The 15,845-nt window shown below is 62.2% G+C and overlaps 1 protein-coding gene and 1 long non-coding RNA gene across 7 annotated transcripts; one reads left to right on the top strand and one right to left on the bottom strand.

The window, feature by feature from the left end:
• Positions 1-6,653: 6,653 nt before the first annotated feature.
• On the bottom strand, positions 6,654-8,588 carry CLDN2 (claudin 2). Of its 2 annotated transcripts, XM_035541760.1 has the most exons (2): positions 7,559-8,588; positions 6,659-7,346 (listed from the first exon to the last, which is right to left on the bottom strand). In XM_035541760.1, exons 1-2 carry the CDS (start codon positions 7,808-7,810, stop codon positions 6,963-6,965), a joined length of 636 nt encoding a protein of 211 aa, XP_035397653.1. In that variant the 5' UTR covers positions 7,811-8,588; the 3' UTR covers positions 6,659-6,962. The 2 variants fall into 2 exon arrangements, with proteins under 2 accessions (XP_035397652.1, XP_035397653.1); XM_035541759.1 differs by having other exon boundaries at positions 6,654-8,046.
• A 3,889-nt stretch (positions 8,589-12,477) lies between these two features.
• Positions 12,478-15,826, top strand: LOC118245403 (uncharacterized). Of its 5 annotated transcripts, none has more exons than XR_004777856.2 (4): positions 12,478-12,583; positions 13,816-13,857; positions 14,440-14,620; positions 15,419-15,826. It is a non-coding gene; the product is annotated as an uncharacterized LOC118245403 (long non-coding RNA). The 5 variants fall into 5 exon arrangements; XR_004777857.2 differs by lacking the exon at positions 12,478-12,583 and adding an exon at positions 12,983-13,097; XR_004777858.2 differs by lacking the exon at positions 12,478-12,583 and adding an exon at positions 13,273-13,575.
• Positions 15,827-15,845: the final 19 nt, after the last annotated feature.

The raw sequence follows: 15,845 nt of genomic DNA, 5'->3' as shown, positions 1-15,845 counted from the left end.
CTTTTCAGGCCTGCTTTCCTGGCTCTTTTTTAGCCAGCTGCACGTCCATCCTTTTGGCTCAGGGAGTGCAGACGAACATGATGCAGACGTCGGTTTTGAGAGCAGCCAGGTACGACGCAGGAGAAGGGTCACACGGACCAAAGGATGCTGTAGCTCCCTGTCCTGCCTCCAGCAGGCTTCAGAGGAAGAAAATAAGGGCAAGTGCATGTGGCAGTCCGTCAGTATTGTTCAAGCCTGTGTTTATCTCCAGTTGAGAAGCTTCCCAAATCAAATGTGGTGTCCTGCAGGTGTAAAACGACTGGCTTAAAGGAGCTGAGGAGAACCCCTCTCAAATTCCCGCATCCCCTGTTCTTGCTGAAGGACACATCCTTCTCGGGCACATTCTCTTGGTGGGCCTGGAGGCCAGGGCGCGTGTGTGTGTGTGGCCAGCACAGCTTTGCTCTTCTGACATGGCTTAAGCACTTCATTTATCCTGCGAAGGCGTGAGACCACATGACAGAAACTGCTCAGGTGGTGTCCCCAGCCACGTGGTGTGTGTTGCCTGAAAGTCAGGAGTTGAGCAACCCGGCTGTGTGCACACAGCGTGCCTCATCCCGCGTGCTGAGGACTTTGCTGCCTGCTTTTCCCCTATGGCTGGGCTTGCATGCAGTACTGCACAACTGGCTGTTGCTGGTGCAGGCAGAAAGGATGTTATCAATGCAACTGTGGGTTTCTTTTCTACAGTCTGTAGGTACTGTGCCTGTGTCTACGATTTTTGATTTCCTGTCCTTGTGTTTGAATCCTGCTCTGTTTCTAGCTCATGTTTCCAGATCTCAGATCTGCGTCTATGAGCTGTCTTGACATTTTCAGATTGAGCCGTCTGCTGTGTTTTCAGGTCAGTCCTGCAGGTGGTAACACTTGAGTTTGAAGGTAGCTCCCTTATCTCCCTCCATTCATGGTTTGAAGGCAGCGTTTCTTATCTCCATTTATGTTTGCTTTTTTTTTTTTTTGTTTTGACATCTTGCCAGCTGGTCCTCAAACCACAGGATAACACCCCCATGGCATTTAATTTTCCATAGAGCTATTGAAGAGATCAAATCTCCACCGGGATATCACAATGAATTGAAGTTTGCTTTCACAGCGTTCGGGACGCTTGCATGAATTTTACAGTTGCGTGGAGTACAGTTTTGCATAGCCAGAGAGATCGTGGGGAGCTGTCATGCTTCTGGCCGTGCTGGGAAGTTTTATACCATAAGCTAGTCATCCTTTGAATCATCTGCCGTGGGAAGGGGAAGAAACGGAGCTTTATTTTCTTCTCCAAAGCTGCTGCTAAAGCAGGAAATGTCTACACCTCCATTAGGCTTGATCTCCGCATGTGTTAGCTAGTAATCTTAGTTGCTGCTGCTCTTTGCATCTTTTTTATTCCATCCCATTATAGCTAGCTCTGGGATCTGAAGTTTATCCCCAATACTACTTGACCTTATTTCTTTACGAGATTATTTACAGACATCCCCGATGTTTGTCGTGCCTCGTGCAGCTGTACCCTGTCTCCAGGATCTTGGCTGCTGCCGTGGTGGGAGCCGTGGCAGAGCCTGAACAACTCAGAGCTGCTCCTGTTTAATTCCTGCCACCCAGGGAACGGAGACCGTACTTGCATGACAGACAGAAATAAGGCGCTTGGGCGTTAGCGATAGGAACGAGCTTTTCTGAATGAGGAGGTGGTGAGTAAAGGGCAGCTTTGATGCAAGCATCGATCGGCAGAGATCTGTGCGCCTACAGAAATGTTTAACAGCTTGTGAACAGTTAGCGGGTTTCGTATTCTTACCTCTGTGTCTCGCATTACCAGCAAGGCAAAATACAGGCTCTCTGCAGTAATACGTGGGTCTTTGGCATTTCTTGAGCTGGTTTGTTTTCCTCGGAGTAAAGAAATAACACAGAAAATGGTTGTGCGATGGATCATTTCCTAAATGGGTGTAACTTGGCAAACAGTACAGCTGTTTATTTTCCTTAGATAAGCTGATATCAAAGTACCTGATTTTGAAACTTGGCACTTCTCTCCTGCATCCCTGAAAGCACGCTGAGTAGCGCCCGTGCCAAAAGCTCGCGGTGCCGTAATGGTTTGGGGGAAGTAAGTTGTGTAGTGAAGATAAATACTTATTGCAGGTGAGGAGGTCAGTAAAGCATCTCCAGAGATAAGACCACTTGGCAAAGCTTTCTCCTCCTAGAGCTCTCCAGGTCCTCCCTATCAGTACCATGCCGTGTCTCATGAAGCCTTGGAGCTGCAGCAGGCAGCCCTGGCAAGGCTCAGCGGAGGAACCCAGCCTGTCCTCCTGCGCTGCGTGGGAGGCGTGCAGGTGCCCTGCTGCAGCCTCGGAGCGGTGCGAGGAGCCGGGGAAGAGCAGGGCTGCGTTTCCCCTCGGCTCGCGCTGCCGCGAGCAGTGCGGCTTGCTCCATCCCACCCGCGAGCTGGGAGTCTTAGCGCTGCGTTTCGTGGGCAGCTTCCCTCTGTTTTACAAAGATTTCCCATGGGAAGGGGTAGCTGCGCTCCGGGACAGCCGAGGATAAACTTGTCTCTTCCGACATGACGGGGCTGCCGTCGGAGTGCCTGAGGGCACGATCATTCCTTTTGGCAGACTTTTACTCAGCCAGAAGTCCCAAAGCTGGGGGAATTAGCTGCACCTGCCTGTAACACCAGTAGCAGCTGTTCGCAGCTGCAGACTTACAAGCCAGGGGCGTATATGGGATGCTAGGCGCTACATAGTGCACTTGGGAGGGAGGCTACTTCACTTCTGGGGAGCAGGCTGTAAGGCACAGCAAGACCCTTGTGTGCGAACAGGCCCTGGGACATTTAACCTGCTTCGGCAGGGGGTTTGGACCCGATGATCTCTTGAGGTCCCCTCCAACCCCTACAATTCTGTGATTCTGATTCTGTGATTCTGCCGAGGGCTTGGCTTGGGAGCAGAGGCCATTGCCCTTGTTGAGGAGTGCAACGAGGGGACAGTCCCCAGCCCTGCGGTGCCCGCTCTCCTTGCCTCGAAAAGAAGGAGGTAATTATTCCTGCCATCTGCAGCCTCTTATCTGTGCCCCCTGCCCCAGATGGAGATGGAGAGAGCAGCCTCGCAGCCTGGCACCACCGTAGCAGCGAGGTGGGTTGGGAAGAGCAGGAGGCTAATGAGGAAGTGCGCAACGGCAGGAAAGGTAGGGCTGATCAGAGATTAATTGATCTCTCCCCCACACTCTGACAGCTGTCCCCTGGCCTCTGCTGCAGCCAGGGAAAAACTGAAAGGCAAAGGGCAGCGTGGTCTTCCCAGTACAGCCTTACTGGAAGAGCTCAAAGGGCACGGGAGCATCAAGGTTGTGGAGCCAGTGGTGGCCTCAGCTCTGCAATGCCTGCAGAGCTCTTGGGTGTCTCTATGGCTTGGAAGAGCTCTCTTCTTGCTTCCACCCACCCCATAAAAGGAAAAGGGCTGAAAATTTGGGTAATAATACATCCGTTGTAGCAATCTTGGGAGTGTCTGCCAGGTGTAGCCGGTGTTGTGGGACTTTGCTCTGATGACCTGAAGAAGAGGTTTTCTAGGGAAACAAGTTCAGTGTAGTCATGCTGTTTTGTGACGTGGGTTTTGTCCTGGTTTTAGCCTTTTTTAGCAAGCTGGACATCCCAGAAATAGAGACGGTATTGCAAGTTCTGTGAAAAAAGGCACCTGCTCAAGGAAAGATTAGTTCCCCGGTGTGGGAAAAGCTTCTTCGAAGCACACCCTTCCTTTGAAATCCTAAGCAGAGGCAAGAGGCAGCCCCGGGGCTGGTGAAGCCTCCGTGGTTCCTGTGCTTCTAGGATGACTTCCAGGGTCACGCAGCGCGGCTGAGAGCCTGGAGGGGCTCGGCTGCCTCTCGGGCTGGGTGTCTTCGAGGTACAGACCTAGAAGTTACCTACAGAAGTTACCTAGAAGTAACCTACAGGTTAGCAGCTGCCAAAATAGGGGTGCCCCTGGACTGCAGCCCTCAAATGTCCCGGTGTATCCTGAGTATGGGGACAACAGGCTTGCTTGGGATGACTCTGTGGCCTGTTTAACGTGGTTGCAGCTTGGTTTGTTCATGTAAAGTTTTGGGACCCTCTGGCCTCGCTCTCTTCCTTGCAGCACGCTGCTGGTTAACCAGAGGTGGGCAGTGGAGCTGCCCAGGGTGCGGCACAACTTCTCTTCAACTCTCCAGGCACTTCCCAGTTCTCCAGGATGGATTTTGTCTGGAGATGAGTCTGCTCTCCCTGGAACAGGCTGCCCAGCAAAGCTACTCCAACCCTGGAGGTGTCCGAGACCAGCTTGGACGAGGCCCTGGGCAACCTGATCCGGTGGGCGGCATCCCTGCCATGGCAGGGGGCTGGGACTGGGTGGGCTTTACGGTCCCTTCCGACCCAAGCCATCCTGTGATTCTATGACATTTCTGTGAAGTCCCTGGTGTAGCTTCTATTTACACTCCTGTACAAGTGTTTCTTGCTGATAAAGCTTGTTTTGCTGGCTCAGTTGGTGTAGGCTGCACTGATAAAGATTGTTGCTGCTGCAGATTGCATGCGTGCTGGCTTTGCTGAGATCGCTAACCTGGAACTCTTCTAGGGTAGATTAGACTTAAATTATGGAAAAATGTGATTGTGATATTAACGTAATGCCATGAAGATCGAACCTCTGTGTCCTTTTCATGGGTCTAATACCTGATTTTTCAAGGTAAACAGTTTTTATAGCTCTCCTGATAAATTTCTGAGCTGTTGTTCGACCTCAACCAGGAAAGTGCTTTCTAGGAGTCTGCTCTGGTGCACCCAAAGGTCCACTTCCCCTCTGTGTCATGGAGTTTGTTCCGCCTTGCTTACCTCGTATTTTTCTGTCAAGAGCAAAAGATCCTTTACGGCTCCTCTGAAAGCTCACTTTTCAGAATATGGGTAGCCGCGAGGCGCAGGACGGGCTTTTCCTCCGACTGAAGGTGTTCCCTGAGGAGGAGCTGGTTTCTCACCAGCCCTCACCCGCAAAGCCTCCCACTAAAACCAGGAGAGCCGGGCACCGCCGGCCTCACCTCGGTGTCCCAGTTCTGTGCCTCCAGCCGAGGCCGTCCCCGAGGTTTTGGGAGGGCAGGAAGCCTTTGGAGGTGAGGTACGAGTGCCGTTGCTGCCGAGGGGCCGGGAGGCTGCAGCGCAGCGCGGGAGGCAGCTGGGGAAGGAGGAGGGCAGAGGAATGCGGAGGCCGTCTCCAAGTGCCTCGGCCCATCAGGAACTTGGCCTCAATTTTCTTTCCCTCCCTTCTCTCCTCTCTGAGTGCTTCCCTGGGTTGCACTGGGGGGAGAGACGGTCTCCCCCAGCACCTAGCCCAACACTCCTTAGAGAGCCTCCGTGAATTATTTGCTGCTTCGGATCCGCTGTCCCGGGAGGGAAGGAGGCAGGTGTGGGGTGGCGGAAGGAGCTAACCTCCGCCTGCCTGGAGGGCTCCTCGGTGCTGGGGGATCCTGCCAGGGCTGTCCCTTTTAGTAAGTGCTTCGTGTGCTGCGGGATGCCCGGGGAAGGCGGCATCACCTGCATCTGTCCCCAAGGCAGGGGGGACCTCTGTGCTGCTCGGGAGCAGGGGCAGCAGCGGGGGCTGCCTGCAGAAGGCTTGGGGCCGAGCGAGTGTCCTTCTGAGGAGGAAGTTAGGAAAGAGTGACGTGCTTGAAAACCACATTTCTTGCGACTGACCCGGGAGGTTGCAGCCCGTGGCCCAGGTGTGGCTGCAGGCTTGTGTGCTGGGCGTTTATAGTGCCTCTATTGCTTCAGAAGATAAGGGCACGTTAATACTTTATTGCCCCCCGTCTTCATTTGAGGCACCGTCCGGAGCCGCAGCTCTTGCTCATTTCGCACCCCCGGCCCCCGTGACCCCGGGTCTCCTTCCCCAGGGCAGCACCGAGCAGCTCAGCTGGGCACGTGCTCTGTGCCCGGGCCGTGGGGAAGCGGGGGAATGGCCTGTGCCCTGAAGTCACCGTGGTCCCTGACAGTGAGCATCTTCCTCGGGGAGAAGGGGAGAAAGCGTGACTCACGCTGTTATCGGCACCGTGTTAGCCCCGCGGGTAAACACGGTTTCACTGGCGCAAGGTTAATGGTGACGTCTCAGTGGGGAACCTGGTGCCCTCCTCGCCGGGACCTGATCTAAATTGTTTTATGAGGGGCTGGCAGGTGAACTGAAACCCCCGTGGGGGCAGGGGTTATCGCGCCTCTGGCAGTGGGATGCAGGACCGACGGGCATCGGAGCTGGCACGGGAGTTAAAACGCACTCGTTCCTCCGCGATGGGCTGCCCGCACCCTCCCCTGCATCTCCCCTGCCCTGGCACACGTGGCTCCGCTCGCTGCCGCCGGCAGCCCGCACCCGGGCCCTCGCCAGCTGTGGGGCTGCAGCTGCACAGTGCCCAAGGGCTGCGTGGAGAGGGCTCGGCCCTGCCTCCCCGTCCCAAACCAGCCCCTGCAAGGACCCCCGGGCTCAGAACCCGCCTGCGAGACCCCGCTGTGTTTTATTTGTCTCCTATAAGACCCAGGGCAAGGGATGGGGCTCTCTGTGCGTGACGGACGCCAGGCAGGCCAGCACAGCCCCACCACAGCCTGCCCTGCCAAATGAGACACTGGGGGGGCTCCTGGCCCCCTGGTGCCGGAGGAAAGCTCAGTCGCAGCCTAGCTACAAACACAGATTTATTGCGACATCAGTTTGCAATCAGCACTGCACCCCCACCCGCCTCCCGCAGTGACTCAGGGCCCCTGGGGGTGCCCTGATCCCCCCACAACCCCTCCGTGGCCAGCGGCTGAGCCCCGGGGGCGCGGGGTGGCTGCCCCTGCTGGGGCTGGGGGCTGCAGCCGTGGGTGCGCTTCCAGCCGGCCCACGGGGCCAGCTCCTGTGGGCTGGCGGCACCGAGGTGGGAACAGAAGCCAGATTCGGGGTCCTTCGCTGCCAGCTGGGGTTTCCGAGCAGTCAAGGTGACCAGAGTCAGAGAGTCAAACCCCCAAGCACGCACGCATGAAGGAGAGGGCTGAGCAGGGGAGGCGCCGCCGCGTCCTCTCCTCTCGCCGCCTTCCCTCGCTGCCAGCCCAGGCGTTCGGGGGAGCTGGGAGAGGAGCCAGGCAGGGGCCCCGCCGCCGCTACACGTATCCTGTCAGGTTGTAGGAGTTGAACTCGCTCTTGGTCTTCTGCGTCGGGCTGACGGAGGGCCGGGGGCTCTTGCTCGCCAGCAGCCGGGACGGGTAGGCGTTCGAGTAGGTGACCGGCGAGTCCCGCGAAGGGCAGGAGGCGCAGAGGATGAAGCCGCCGACGAGGGAGAGCAAGGAGGAGATGATGCCCAAGTAAAGAGCCTCCCCCATCTCGTACTTGGTGCTGTCGGGGAGGATGGGGTTGTAGAAGTCCCGCAGCACCACGTGGATGTTCCACACCAGCGGGATGAAGCAGAGCAGCCCCCCGAGGACGAAGGCCACGCCACCCGCCACCGCCACGCGGTCCTTGCCCGGCGAGCCCTGGCTGAAGACGGTGCACCGCATGCCGGCCACGGCCAGGAGGCAGGCGAGGGAGGAGACGGCGCAGGAGCTCACCATCAGGGCCTGGGCCGCCTGCACGTCGGAGGGCAGGTTGAGCATGGAGCTGTAGATGTCGCACTGCGTGATGCCCGTGCTGTACGTGGCGCACTCCATCCACAGCCCCTTGGTGAAGCTCACGGCCGTCACGATGCTGGAGCCGATGTAGGAGCTGATCTTCCAGCTGGGCAGCAGCGTGGTCGTCAGCGTGCCCACGTAGCCCAGGAAGGCGATGGCGTAGCCCACCAGCTGGAGCCCCATGGACACCATGGTGGGGCCGGGCGTCGCCTCTGCCTGCCGCACGCTTACCTTCCCATGGCCCTGCTGGCGGCTGCTCTCCCCGTGCCGTGCCTTCGCCCCGCTCCCCTGGGCGCCAGTTTTGTGCGGGCCCCGCGTGTGGGTGGGAGCAGGGGGGAGGAGAGGTTACCTGCAAGAGTGGAGAGCAATCCCTCCCCGATTAACGATTGACCCGAGCCTGCGGAGACGCGCCAAGCACCCTTTCGCCTCTGTTATCTTCCCAGGCAAGCTTCAGAGGCACAGCAGCGCTGCCCGGGCAGGACGCCAAAGCTCTCCCCGGTGCCGCGGCCGTGGGCAGGGATGCGGAGCCCGCCCGGCCCCGCGGGGCCATCTCCCACGGGACCAGGAGGTGCAAGGGCAGGGGGAGCAGCGTGTCCCGGTGCGAGCCTCCCCAGCTGCCTCTCCCTGCCCCCCGTGTTGTATGGGATGGAAATACTTCCCTGCTGCTACGCGCGCCTCGAGCTGCTTTTGTAAGCTCAGCTAATCCTTATCTTCCGCTGTCCGGAGGGAAAACGCCAAAAAGCTGCAGCTGTGTGCTGTGTGTTTGGGACCTGGCGGTGGCGATTTGGGAGGTGACCCCCCCGAGGCTTCCCCACCAGAGGAAGGGGGTTGCTCCTGTTCCCGTCGGGACTCACTTAAGGCTCCTGCTGCTGCCTGGGCATCCTCTTGTCCCAGCCCCGCTGGAGCGCAGGGCTCTCTTGAGGCCCGCAGAGGCCGAACTTTGGCTGCCAGCTTTTCCATGGCACGGTGACAGGGAGGAATGGCAGGTGCCGGTGACACCTGTGTCCCCTGGAGAGCCCAGAGGCCCGCAGAGGACAGAAACGCATCGGGCACGGCAGGGGTGACCCGTCCTGCAGTGGGGCGCAGCCTGTGCTCCCCACGGGGGTGCTGGTGCCGCGGTGGGAGTTTCTGCCCCTCTGCTGCCTCCGTCCCCGCCTCGGAGCGGGCAGCGGGGGTTTGGCAGGCGCGGGTTTGTTTTCCCTTCGCCTTGTTTCAAAATTCCCCCTGGTGCGGTTCTTGCGAAACGCCAAACCACACGGTGCCGCCCGGCCACTGGCCTCCCGCCCTGGGAAAGTTGCCGGCTGAGGGTGCAGCCCCTGCAGCACCTCAGATGTCTGCTACCAAAGTTCCCTGCCTTCTGTCTCCTTTCCCAGGCACTAACCAGCCCCTCTGCTCGATCTTAGGGCTGCTGCTGCTAAATTAGCAGCCGGGGCCCTCGGGGGCCGGCAAACTGAGGCAGGCGAGGGCTCCGTACTTACAGAGGCGGCCGGAGATGCGGTGCGGGGCCGAGGGTGGCTGCAGGCGTGCGGGACCGGGGGAGGCTCGGCGGGGCAGGGCGAGCGGCCGGGGATCCGGGGATCAGGGACTGCGAACCGTTCGCGGCGGCTTTGCAAAATCCATCTGCAAATCTCAGCCCGGATCAGAAGCTTATTGTAGATCAGAATTAAACCCTTTCGGCATCAGGAAGGATTGGGGAGCTGGGCTGCCTTGTTTTGCTTGTTTTCTACTAATTATCAGGGTGGGCGTTTGCCTAAGTGGCTTGGGATGCCAGGCTGCGGGGGGCTCGTGGCGCGGGGGGGAGCGAAGGGAGCAGAGCGAGGAGGAGCAGCAGCTGCAGAAATAAAACCAAATTCCTCCCTCGCCCTGCGTCTCCGCGGGCTCCTGGGAACCTTCACCTTTGGCGGCGATGCCCGGCTGGCGGGGGGCACATCGGGGCCGTCGCCGCCTGCGGGGCTCAGCAGCCCCTGGGAGCTGGCGTGGCAAGAGGAGAGCGGCTGGAGCCCGAGCGGGCGTGGGGCAGCGCAGCGGGCAGGAGGCGAGGTGTCCCGTGGCGCCCCAGCACCCCCAGCGACGGGTGGCAGCGCTGTTCTCATCTTGTGCCCGAGTCTGAGCCGTGCCGGGCTGCGTGCCCGCTGCTGGCAGGTTGAACTCCCCGGCCCTGCTCGTCCTCGGCGGGGTTTGTTGTCACAAGGCTCCCGGCCCAAATGAGGAGCAAATGGGGACGGTGATGAGGGCTGCGCTCGCGCCGTGCCCCCTCCCGCTCCCCGGCTGCCGCAGATGGAGAGGGGCAGGGAGGGCCCCCGGTGACAAATTGCGCTCGGAGCCAGGCCAGGTCCGGCCGGTGTTTGGACGCTGGCAGAGCTACAGCAGCGACCATTTGCTATTTTCTTTCCTTGTCCCAAAGTGAAACTCTCCCAGGACCGGGAGGTGACCTGACCGCCGGCAGCACCTCGCCTTGAGCGCCCGGGCAGGGGCATTACGGGGGGTCAGGACATGTGGTGGTGCCGGAGGGGTACAAACCTGGGCAGGACCGTTTCATCCCCTGCCATCCATCTCCCCCCTGTCCCCTCCTGAGCATCCCTTCACCCCGCTCCCGGTTGCTCTGTGCTCAGCACCGCTGCAGCCCGTCACGCTGCCCCCACCATGCCGGTCGCATGCCACCGTGATGCCCCAGCGCTCCTGAGCCCTTCCCAAATCCCCTCTCCCTTATGCAAATGGCTACGAAGAGCACTTAATCATCCTCGTTAATTGTCTCTGCCCTCCTCCGTTTCCCCCCTGGTGCCCCTGGTGATTTTCTCACAAACGGTGTCTAACTTTTCCCTTCTGTGTTTTGCTTTTCCACCGGAGATCCCAGCACCCCGCTCCCAGCCCCCCCCAACCCTCTGTTTACACAACTGGGACAAATTTCACACCCCGGGGACTGCTGCCCCCAGCCCCGCGCTCCCCTGCCCTGAAGAATTTGCGAGTCCCTGGCCGGGGCAGGGCTATAAAGGCGTCCTCGCCGAGGGCCCGCAGCCTCGGAGGGGGGACACCGCCGCCCACATGGAAGCCGCTGCCTGCCGCCTGCCTCCCCGCTGCCTCCCGGTGCCTCCCGGTGCTCGCCCGGCCCCGGGGCTGGAGCAGAGGGGAAGGTACCTCGGGTGCTGCGTGGCTGGGGGTCGGGGCGGGTGGGCTCCGGCTGGGTTTGGGCGAAGGCTGCGCTGCTCCTGGCTCGGGTGGGGACCCCAGCACCGGGGGTGCGGAGCCAGCGCGGCCACCGTGACCAACCCGCTGTCCTCACCCAGGCCCCTGCCTCTCTGGAGACCGTGGCTGCCCCGAGAGGAGGAGGCGGCGGCGACCGGGCGGCAGCGGGAACGGACGGACACTGTGAGTTTTGGGCTCCCTGCTGGGGCTCCCCTTTTCCCACCGGCAGGGTTGGGGGTCCACGTTTGGCAGAAAACCAGCCTTTGGCCCCACACTCCTTCACCCCTACGTCCCCCGAGGGTGCCCGCGCCCTGACATCCCTTCTGCCCCATGCCAGCGCTAGCTGGAGCCTGCGCGGGGGTGGCTGTGTCTGGGGGGAGAGGGGGGTGAGAAGGGGCCACCCTCAGCGCCCACGTCCCCCAGCACATCGCCTCGCCGGGGCAGTGCCAGCCGCGGCGAACACAGCTGCTCTGTGGGGGCCTCAAAGGGACGCCTGTTCCCGGCCCGGCGGGCATTCCTCAGGGGGTTAGCGGGCCGCCTGGGCAGCAGATTACTCTGGCAAAAGGCCCTCGTCTGGGGTTTAGATGCCAGCTTCCTTCGCGGGGGCGCAGGGGCCTAAATCCTCACGGCAGAGGAGCGAGGAAACGCAGGGCTGGGAGGAGTCGTGCCCCTCGGGGACTCTGCACAGGGGCCGTGGGGTCTGCAAGGTGTAATCCCGCACCGATGGGCGAGAAATGGGGGAAATGCCCCTGCTGCCACCCGCCCTGCCGGAGCGCCACGGCAGCAGGAGGGGGCAGCAGGAGCCCCGGGGCAGCTCCCACCCCGGCTCTGTCTCCTCAGGCCCAGCCTCGCGACGTGGCGGAAGCGTCAAGGGACGGCAACCCCAGCAAGGCGCTGGCGCTTTTCCACCACCCGGTCAGGTACGGCCCCGCCGCCGTGCCCCTGCCGTGCCCGAGGGCGGCGGGGGGAGGCCTTCATCGCCCGTCTCCCCCCGCAGGCTCCTGTGGCCCAGGTCCAAGTCCTTCGACTATCTGTACGGCGTGGGGGAGAGGCTGCTGCGGACCTTCCCCGTGCAGGCCACGCTCTGCCTTTACGACGACTCGGGCAGCGAGGAGGAGGAGGAGGAGGAGGATGAAGAGGACGATGAGGAGGAGGAGGAGGATGAAGGGGACGATGAGGAGGAGGAGGATGAGGAGGGCGCTGAGGAAGGCGCTGAGGAAGGGGAGGGCAGAACTGGGGGTGCTGTGCCTGCTACGGGGGCCGGCTCCTTGCTGCCAGCAGCCGGCTCGGCCAGGCCGGTGTGAGGGCGGCGTGCGTGGCACGGGGATGGAGGAGAGGCCGTGAGCGGCGTGGGGCCGGGGGCCGGGAGCACCACAGGGGCCGCCCTGCTGCGGGGGCAGGCGGGAGCCCGGCGCCCCGACCGGGTGCTGCCAGGCTCCGCGGGGGGCTGGAGCCGCCTTGCGGATAAATAAAGCGTGCGGGGCCCTGCCTGCCCCCCGCGGGCGGACCCCCCCCGCCGGGCCGCCCGCACCCAGCCCCTGCCGCGGCCCCGCAGCGCCGCCTGCGGCCCGCTCCGCAGCCCCGCCGCGGGACTACACCTCCCGGCGTCCTCGGCGGCGGCAAGTCCCACCCCCTCCGCCCGCCCGCCTATGGCAGCGGCGGGAGGAGGAGGAGGGGGCGGTGCGGGCGGACGCGATTGGGCGGGGGGGCGGCGAGGGGGCGGGGCCCGGGTCCGCATCCCTCCTGCCCGGCGGCGGCGGCGGCGGCGGGGGCCGCCATGAGGTACGGGGCGGGGGGGGGGGAGCTGCGGGTTCCTCACAGGGGTGTGAGGGGCTGGGCCGGGCCGGGCCGGGCCGGGGGCTGCCGAGCGCGCTGAGAACCCGAAGCCCGAAACCAAGCGGGGGTTCCTCCTGCGGGCGGGTAGCGGCGCGCTGCGGGGCCGCGCAGCTTTTGCTCCCCTCTCGCGGAGCGCGGCGTTGGCTCCGAGGTGCCGGAGCTGCCGTAACAGCCCGACGCCCCGGGCGCCCGGGGAGCCCTTCTGCCGCCCTGCCCCCAGCCCGGCCGGCCCTCGGGAGAGGCGAGGCCTTTCCCCCCCCCCCCCGCCACGCAGCCGCCGTTCCGGCAGCGGGGAACGCGGCCCGGCCGCGCCCGCTGCGGGTCGCGGGAAGGAGCCGCAGAAGCGGGGCCTGGCGGGGCTGCGGAGCGGCTGCGGAGCGGGGCGGCTGCTGAACCTGCGCCCGTCGAGCCCCTGGGAGGGAAGAGCACCAGCCTGTTGCCGGCAGCGTCCGAGCCTCGGGTCACCTCGTCCCCCGAAGCTGCAGGGATTCCCCTTCACCCAGCCTTTCCCTTCCCCTGCCTTCCCCTCCCCTGCCTTCCCCTCCCTTCCCCTCCCCTCCCTTCCCTTCCCTTCCCTTCCCCTCCCTTCCCCTCCCTTCCCTTCCCAGGGAGCTCGGTCAGCCTCTGGGGCAGGGTCCTGGCGCGGCACAGATGCCGCAGGGGCCGCCCCAGGCGGCTGCTGGCAGCAGGCGTGCCAGGCACGGGAAGGCTCCGGTGCCAGACGTGCTTTCTGCGCTCGGCAGAGCGTCGCTGGTGGCTTCCCAGCCGCGCGTCCTCGTCGGGTGCGCCTTGGTCCCGTGAATGGGAGGCTCTCCCTTTCGCTCGTCGTCCTGTGCTGGCTGCTCTGGAGCCTCCTTTTCTCGGAGCGCCCTCGGCGCTTTCCGAGCGTCCGTAATTCTGTGCAGTCCAATAAAGGCAGGAGCTTGACAAGGTTGCAGGTTGGGCCTGTTTTACTTTGCCCTCGGCCAGAGGCCACATCAAACAGGGGTGGGGAGGGGGGGTTCCCTGGCTCTCGGAGGAGGTAGCGCTTGGCTAGCAGCTGTCGTGGGTCCTGCAGATATCGTGCTGCATGAATCTGGCCCTGGGTGGTGGAGGGCTTGGGCTTCAGGGGCTGCTGGGCTGAAATTTAAGCTGTCAGTGACTCTCTTGTTGTTTGTTTCTTTTTTTTTTCCCTGCAGGTAGGTGGGAGCTCCCCGTAGCCGAGTGAGGCAGCATGGCAAGTAAGTGTTCCCCGCTCCAGGTGGAGAGGTGGCAGTGGTGCTGGAGGGGAGAAGGGGAGTGTTTTGCAGTCACCTCACAAGGAAGGGCTGCCTGTGCTTTCCTGGGGGCTCAGATGCCGTGACTGTTATCCCTGAACATGGTCTGAGGTCCAGCCTGCCTTGCGCCTCTCTCTGCGCAAGGCGGGAGTTGAGAGGAGGCGCTGGAGGGCTGACCTCTCCAGGAGTGCCTGCGTGCTGCAGCGTTTCTTTACTCCCATTAGGCTTGTTGTGCAAGGCAGCCCTCCCTGAGGCTTTTCGGTGCCCCAGGGAGGTGGCCCATGACTTGTGCCGTGCCGTCCTGAAGCCCTCGTGGCCAGGGGCACTGTCGCTCTGCGCTCCCAGCAGGAGCTCGTGCAGCTGGGGCACGCTGCGTCTCGGCGTCCGAAGGAGCCCGTGCCTGGCAGCTGTGGCCACCTGGGGCTGGTGGCCGCAGGGACTGGCCTGGAGAAAGCCGGGCTGAGACTAGCGAGGGCGCAGGGAGGAAAGCGGCGCGTGGTCTGGGAAGGGCTGCGCTCAACCCGCCCTCCTCGCTCTTCTGGGCAGCCTGCGCGGAGGCTGCGCGCGGCGCTGCGGTGGGAGCTCGAGGAGGATGGCCGTTGTGAACGGGGGGATGCCGGAGATCTGGCTGGGATCTCGGGGTCCGCTCGGGGTGTCACCGGAGCCGGCTGTGAAGGCGGAGGCCGCGTCCAGGCTGGGCAGGAGGAGGAGGACTCCGGGATGACAGGTACGTCTGCTTTTGTTGTCTGCGCCGTGCTAGGTGGGGAAGGCAGCAGAGATCGTCAGGCAGGTTCTGCCCTAAACAGTGCTTTTAAAAGGCAGTTTTGACCTTGCCCTAACGAGGGGGGTACCCGGCTGGCTCCCTGCCCTGCTGCCCTTTCTCCCTCCCAGAGCCTGGGTGCCGGCTCAGGAGCGCTTGCTGTCCCTGGGAGGTGTCCCTAGCGGTGGCAGTGCCCCCCGCCGAGCGGTCCCTTTCATGCTGACCTGGAGGGCTGTCGCTTGCAGGAGTGCTACGCGGCGGTCAGCACGTTCCCACCGAGCCAGGGCTGCAGCCCTGTGTCCTGCAGGGAAGCAGCTCTGGGGGTGTCCCCAGGGCAGGGCAGCCGAGCTGTGGGTAGAGGCATGGCCCAGCCTGCGGGCCGCCAGGGGCCAGCAGTTCCTTAGGAAACCTAGCGGGGATGGCAGCGAGCTCCTGCTCCCCCTGCCTAAAGCTCCAATCTTTCCTGAGCACCGGTGCTCCCACGGGTGTGGGGAGGCTTGGAGAGGCATGAGGAGTCAGTGCAGCCACTGCTGGGCTCTCTCTGCCGTTTTCCTGCTCTGCTCCCCAGGCCTGTGGGAACTATTAGCGCTTTCCACGTGAAAGAGAGGAGGGAGCAAGGACAGTTTCTGCTCTCCTGTCATTTCTAGGTCCCTGAGGGAGGTTGGCTGTGGGAGGAGGCACATGCCTCCATCGCAGCGTGCTTTCAGCTGGGACGTTGCTCCTGATACCTGCCCGTCTGTGTGTCTGTTTTTATTTCTGTCGTAGCGGCCAGTTCAGCGAAGCAGGGAAGGGCTCAAGCGACTGGTTTCTGCGGGGCTGGAGAGCCTGCAAGTGAGATCTGCAGCCAAGCTCGTTGCTCCAAGGTGTGCTGAGGAAGCCGGAAAGAGGCTGAAGGAGGTGAGGCCAGGCTTCTCCACTGAAAGATGGGACAATTGCAGAACGGATACTGTCTTTGTAAAATTTCATCTGTTTCTGGAGAGGCTCAAGAGAAGGCCGGCCTGCCAACCTGCTCGCTCTTCAGCCAGGACAGCGCTCCTTGGCTGGGAAAGCCAAGGCAAGCTGATCCCTGCCCTCCTGCGAGATGCCTTCTGTTCCGCTTGGAGATGCTTTTTTCGGTTGTCCTTGTTATTTAGGAAAAAAAAAAAAGGCATAATAAAGTCGATTCTGAAGGGAGAGTCTCTGACTCACATCA

Source organism: Cygnus atratus, chromosome 13, assembly GCF_013377495.2.
Source record: "Cygnus atratus isolate AKBS03 ecotype Queensland, Australia chromosome 13, CAtr_DNAZoo_HiC_assembly, whole genome shotgun sequence".
Taxonomy (NCBI): Eukaryota; Metazoa; Chordata; class Aves; order Anseriformes; family Anatidae; genus Cygnus; species Cygnus atratus.
The sequence above is the reverse complement of the archived record's forward strand: the minus strand, read 5'-3'. Positions and strand labels throughout refer to the sequence as shown.

Excerpts from the sequence above, each read along its gene's own strand:
- CLDN2 (XM_035541759.1), bottom strand. The coding sequence starts at position 7,810 with ATGGTGTCCATGGGGCTCCAGCTGGTGGGCTACGCCATCGCCTTCCTG.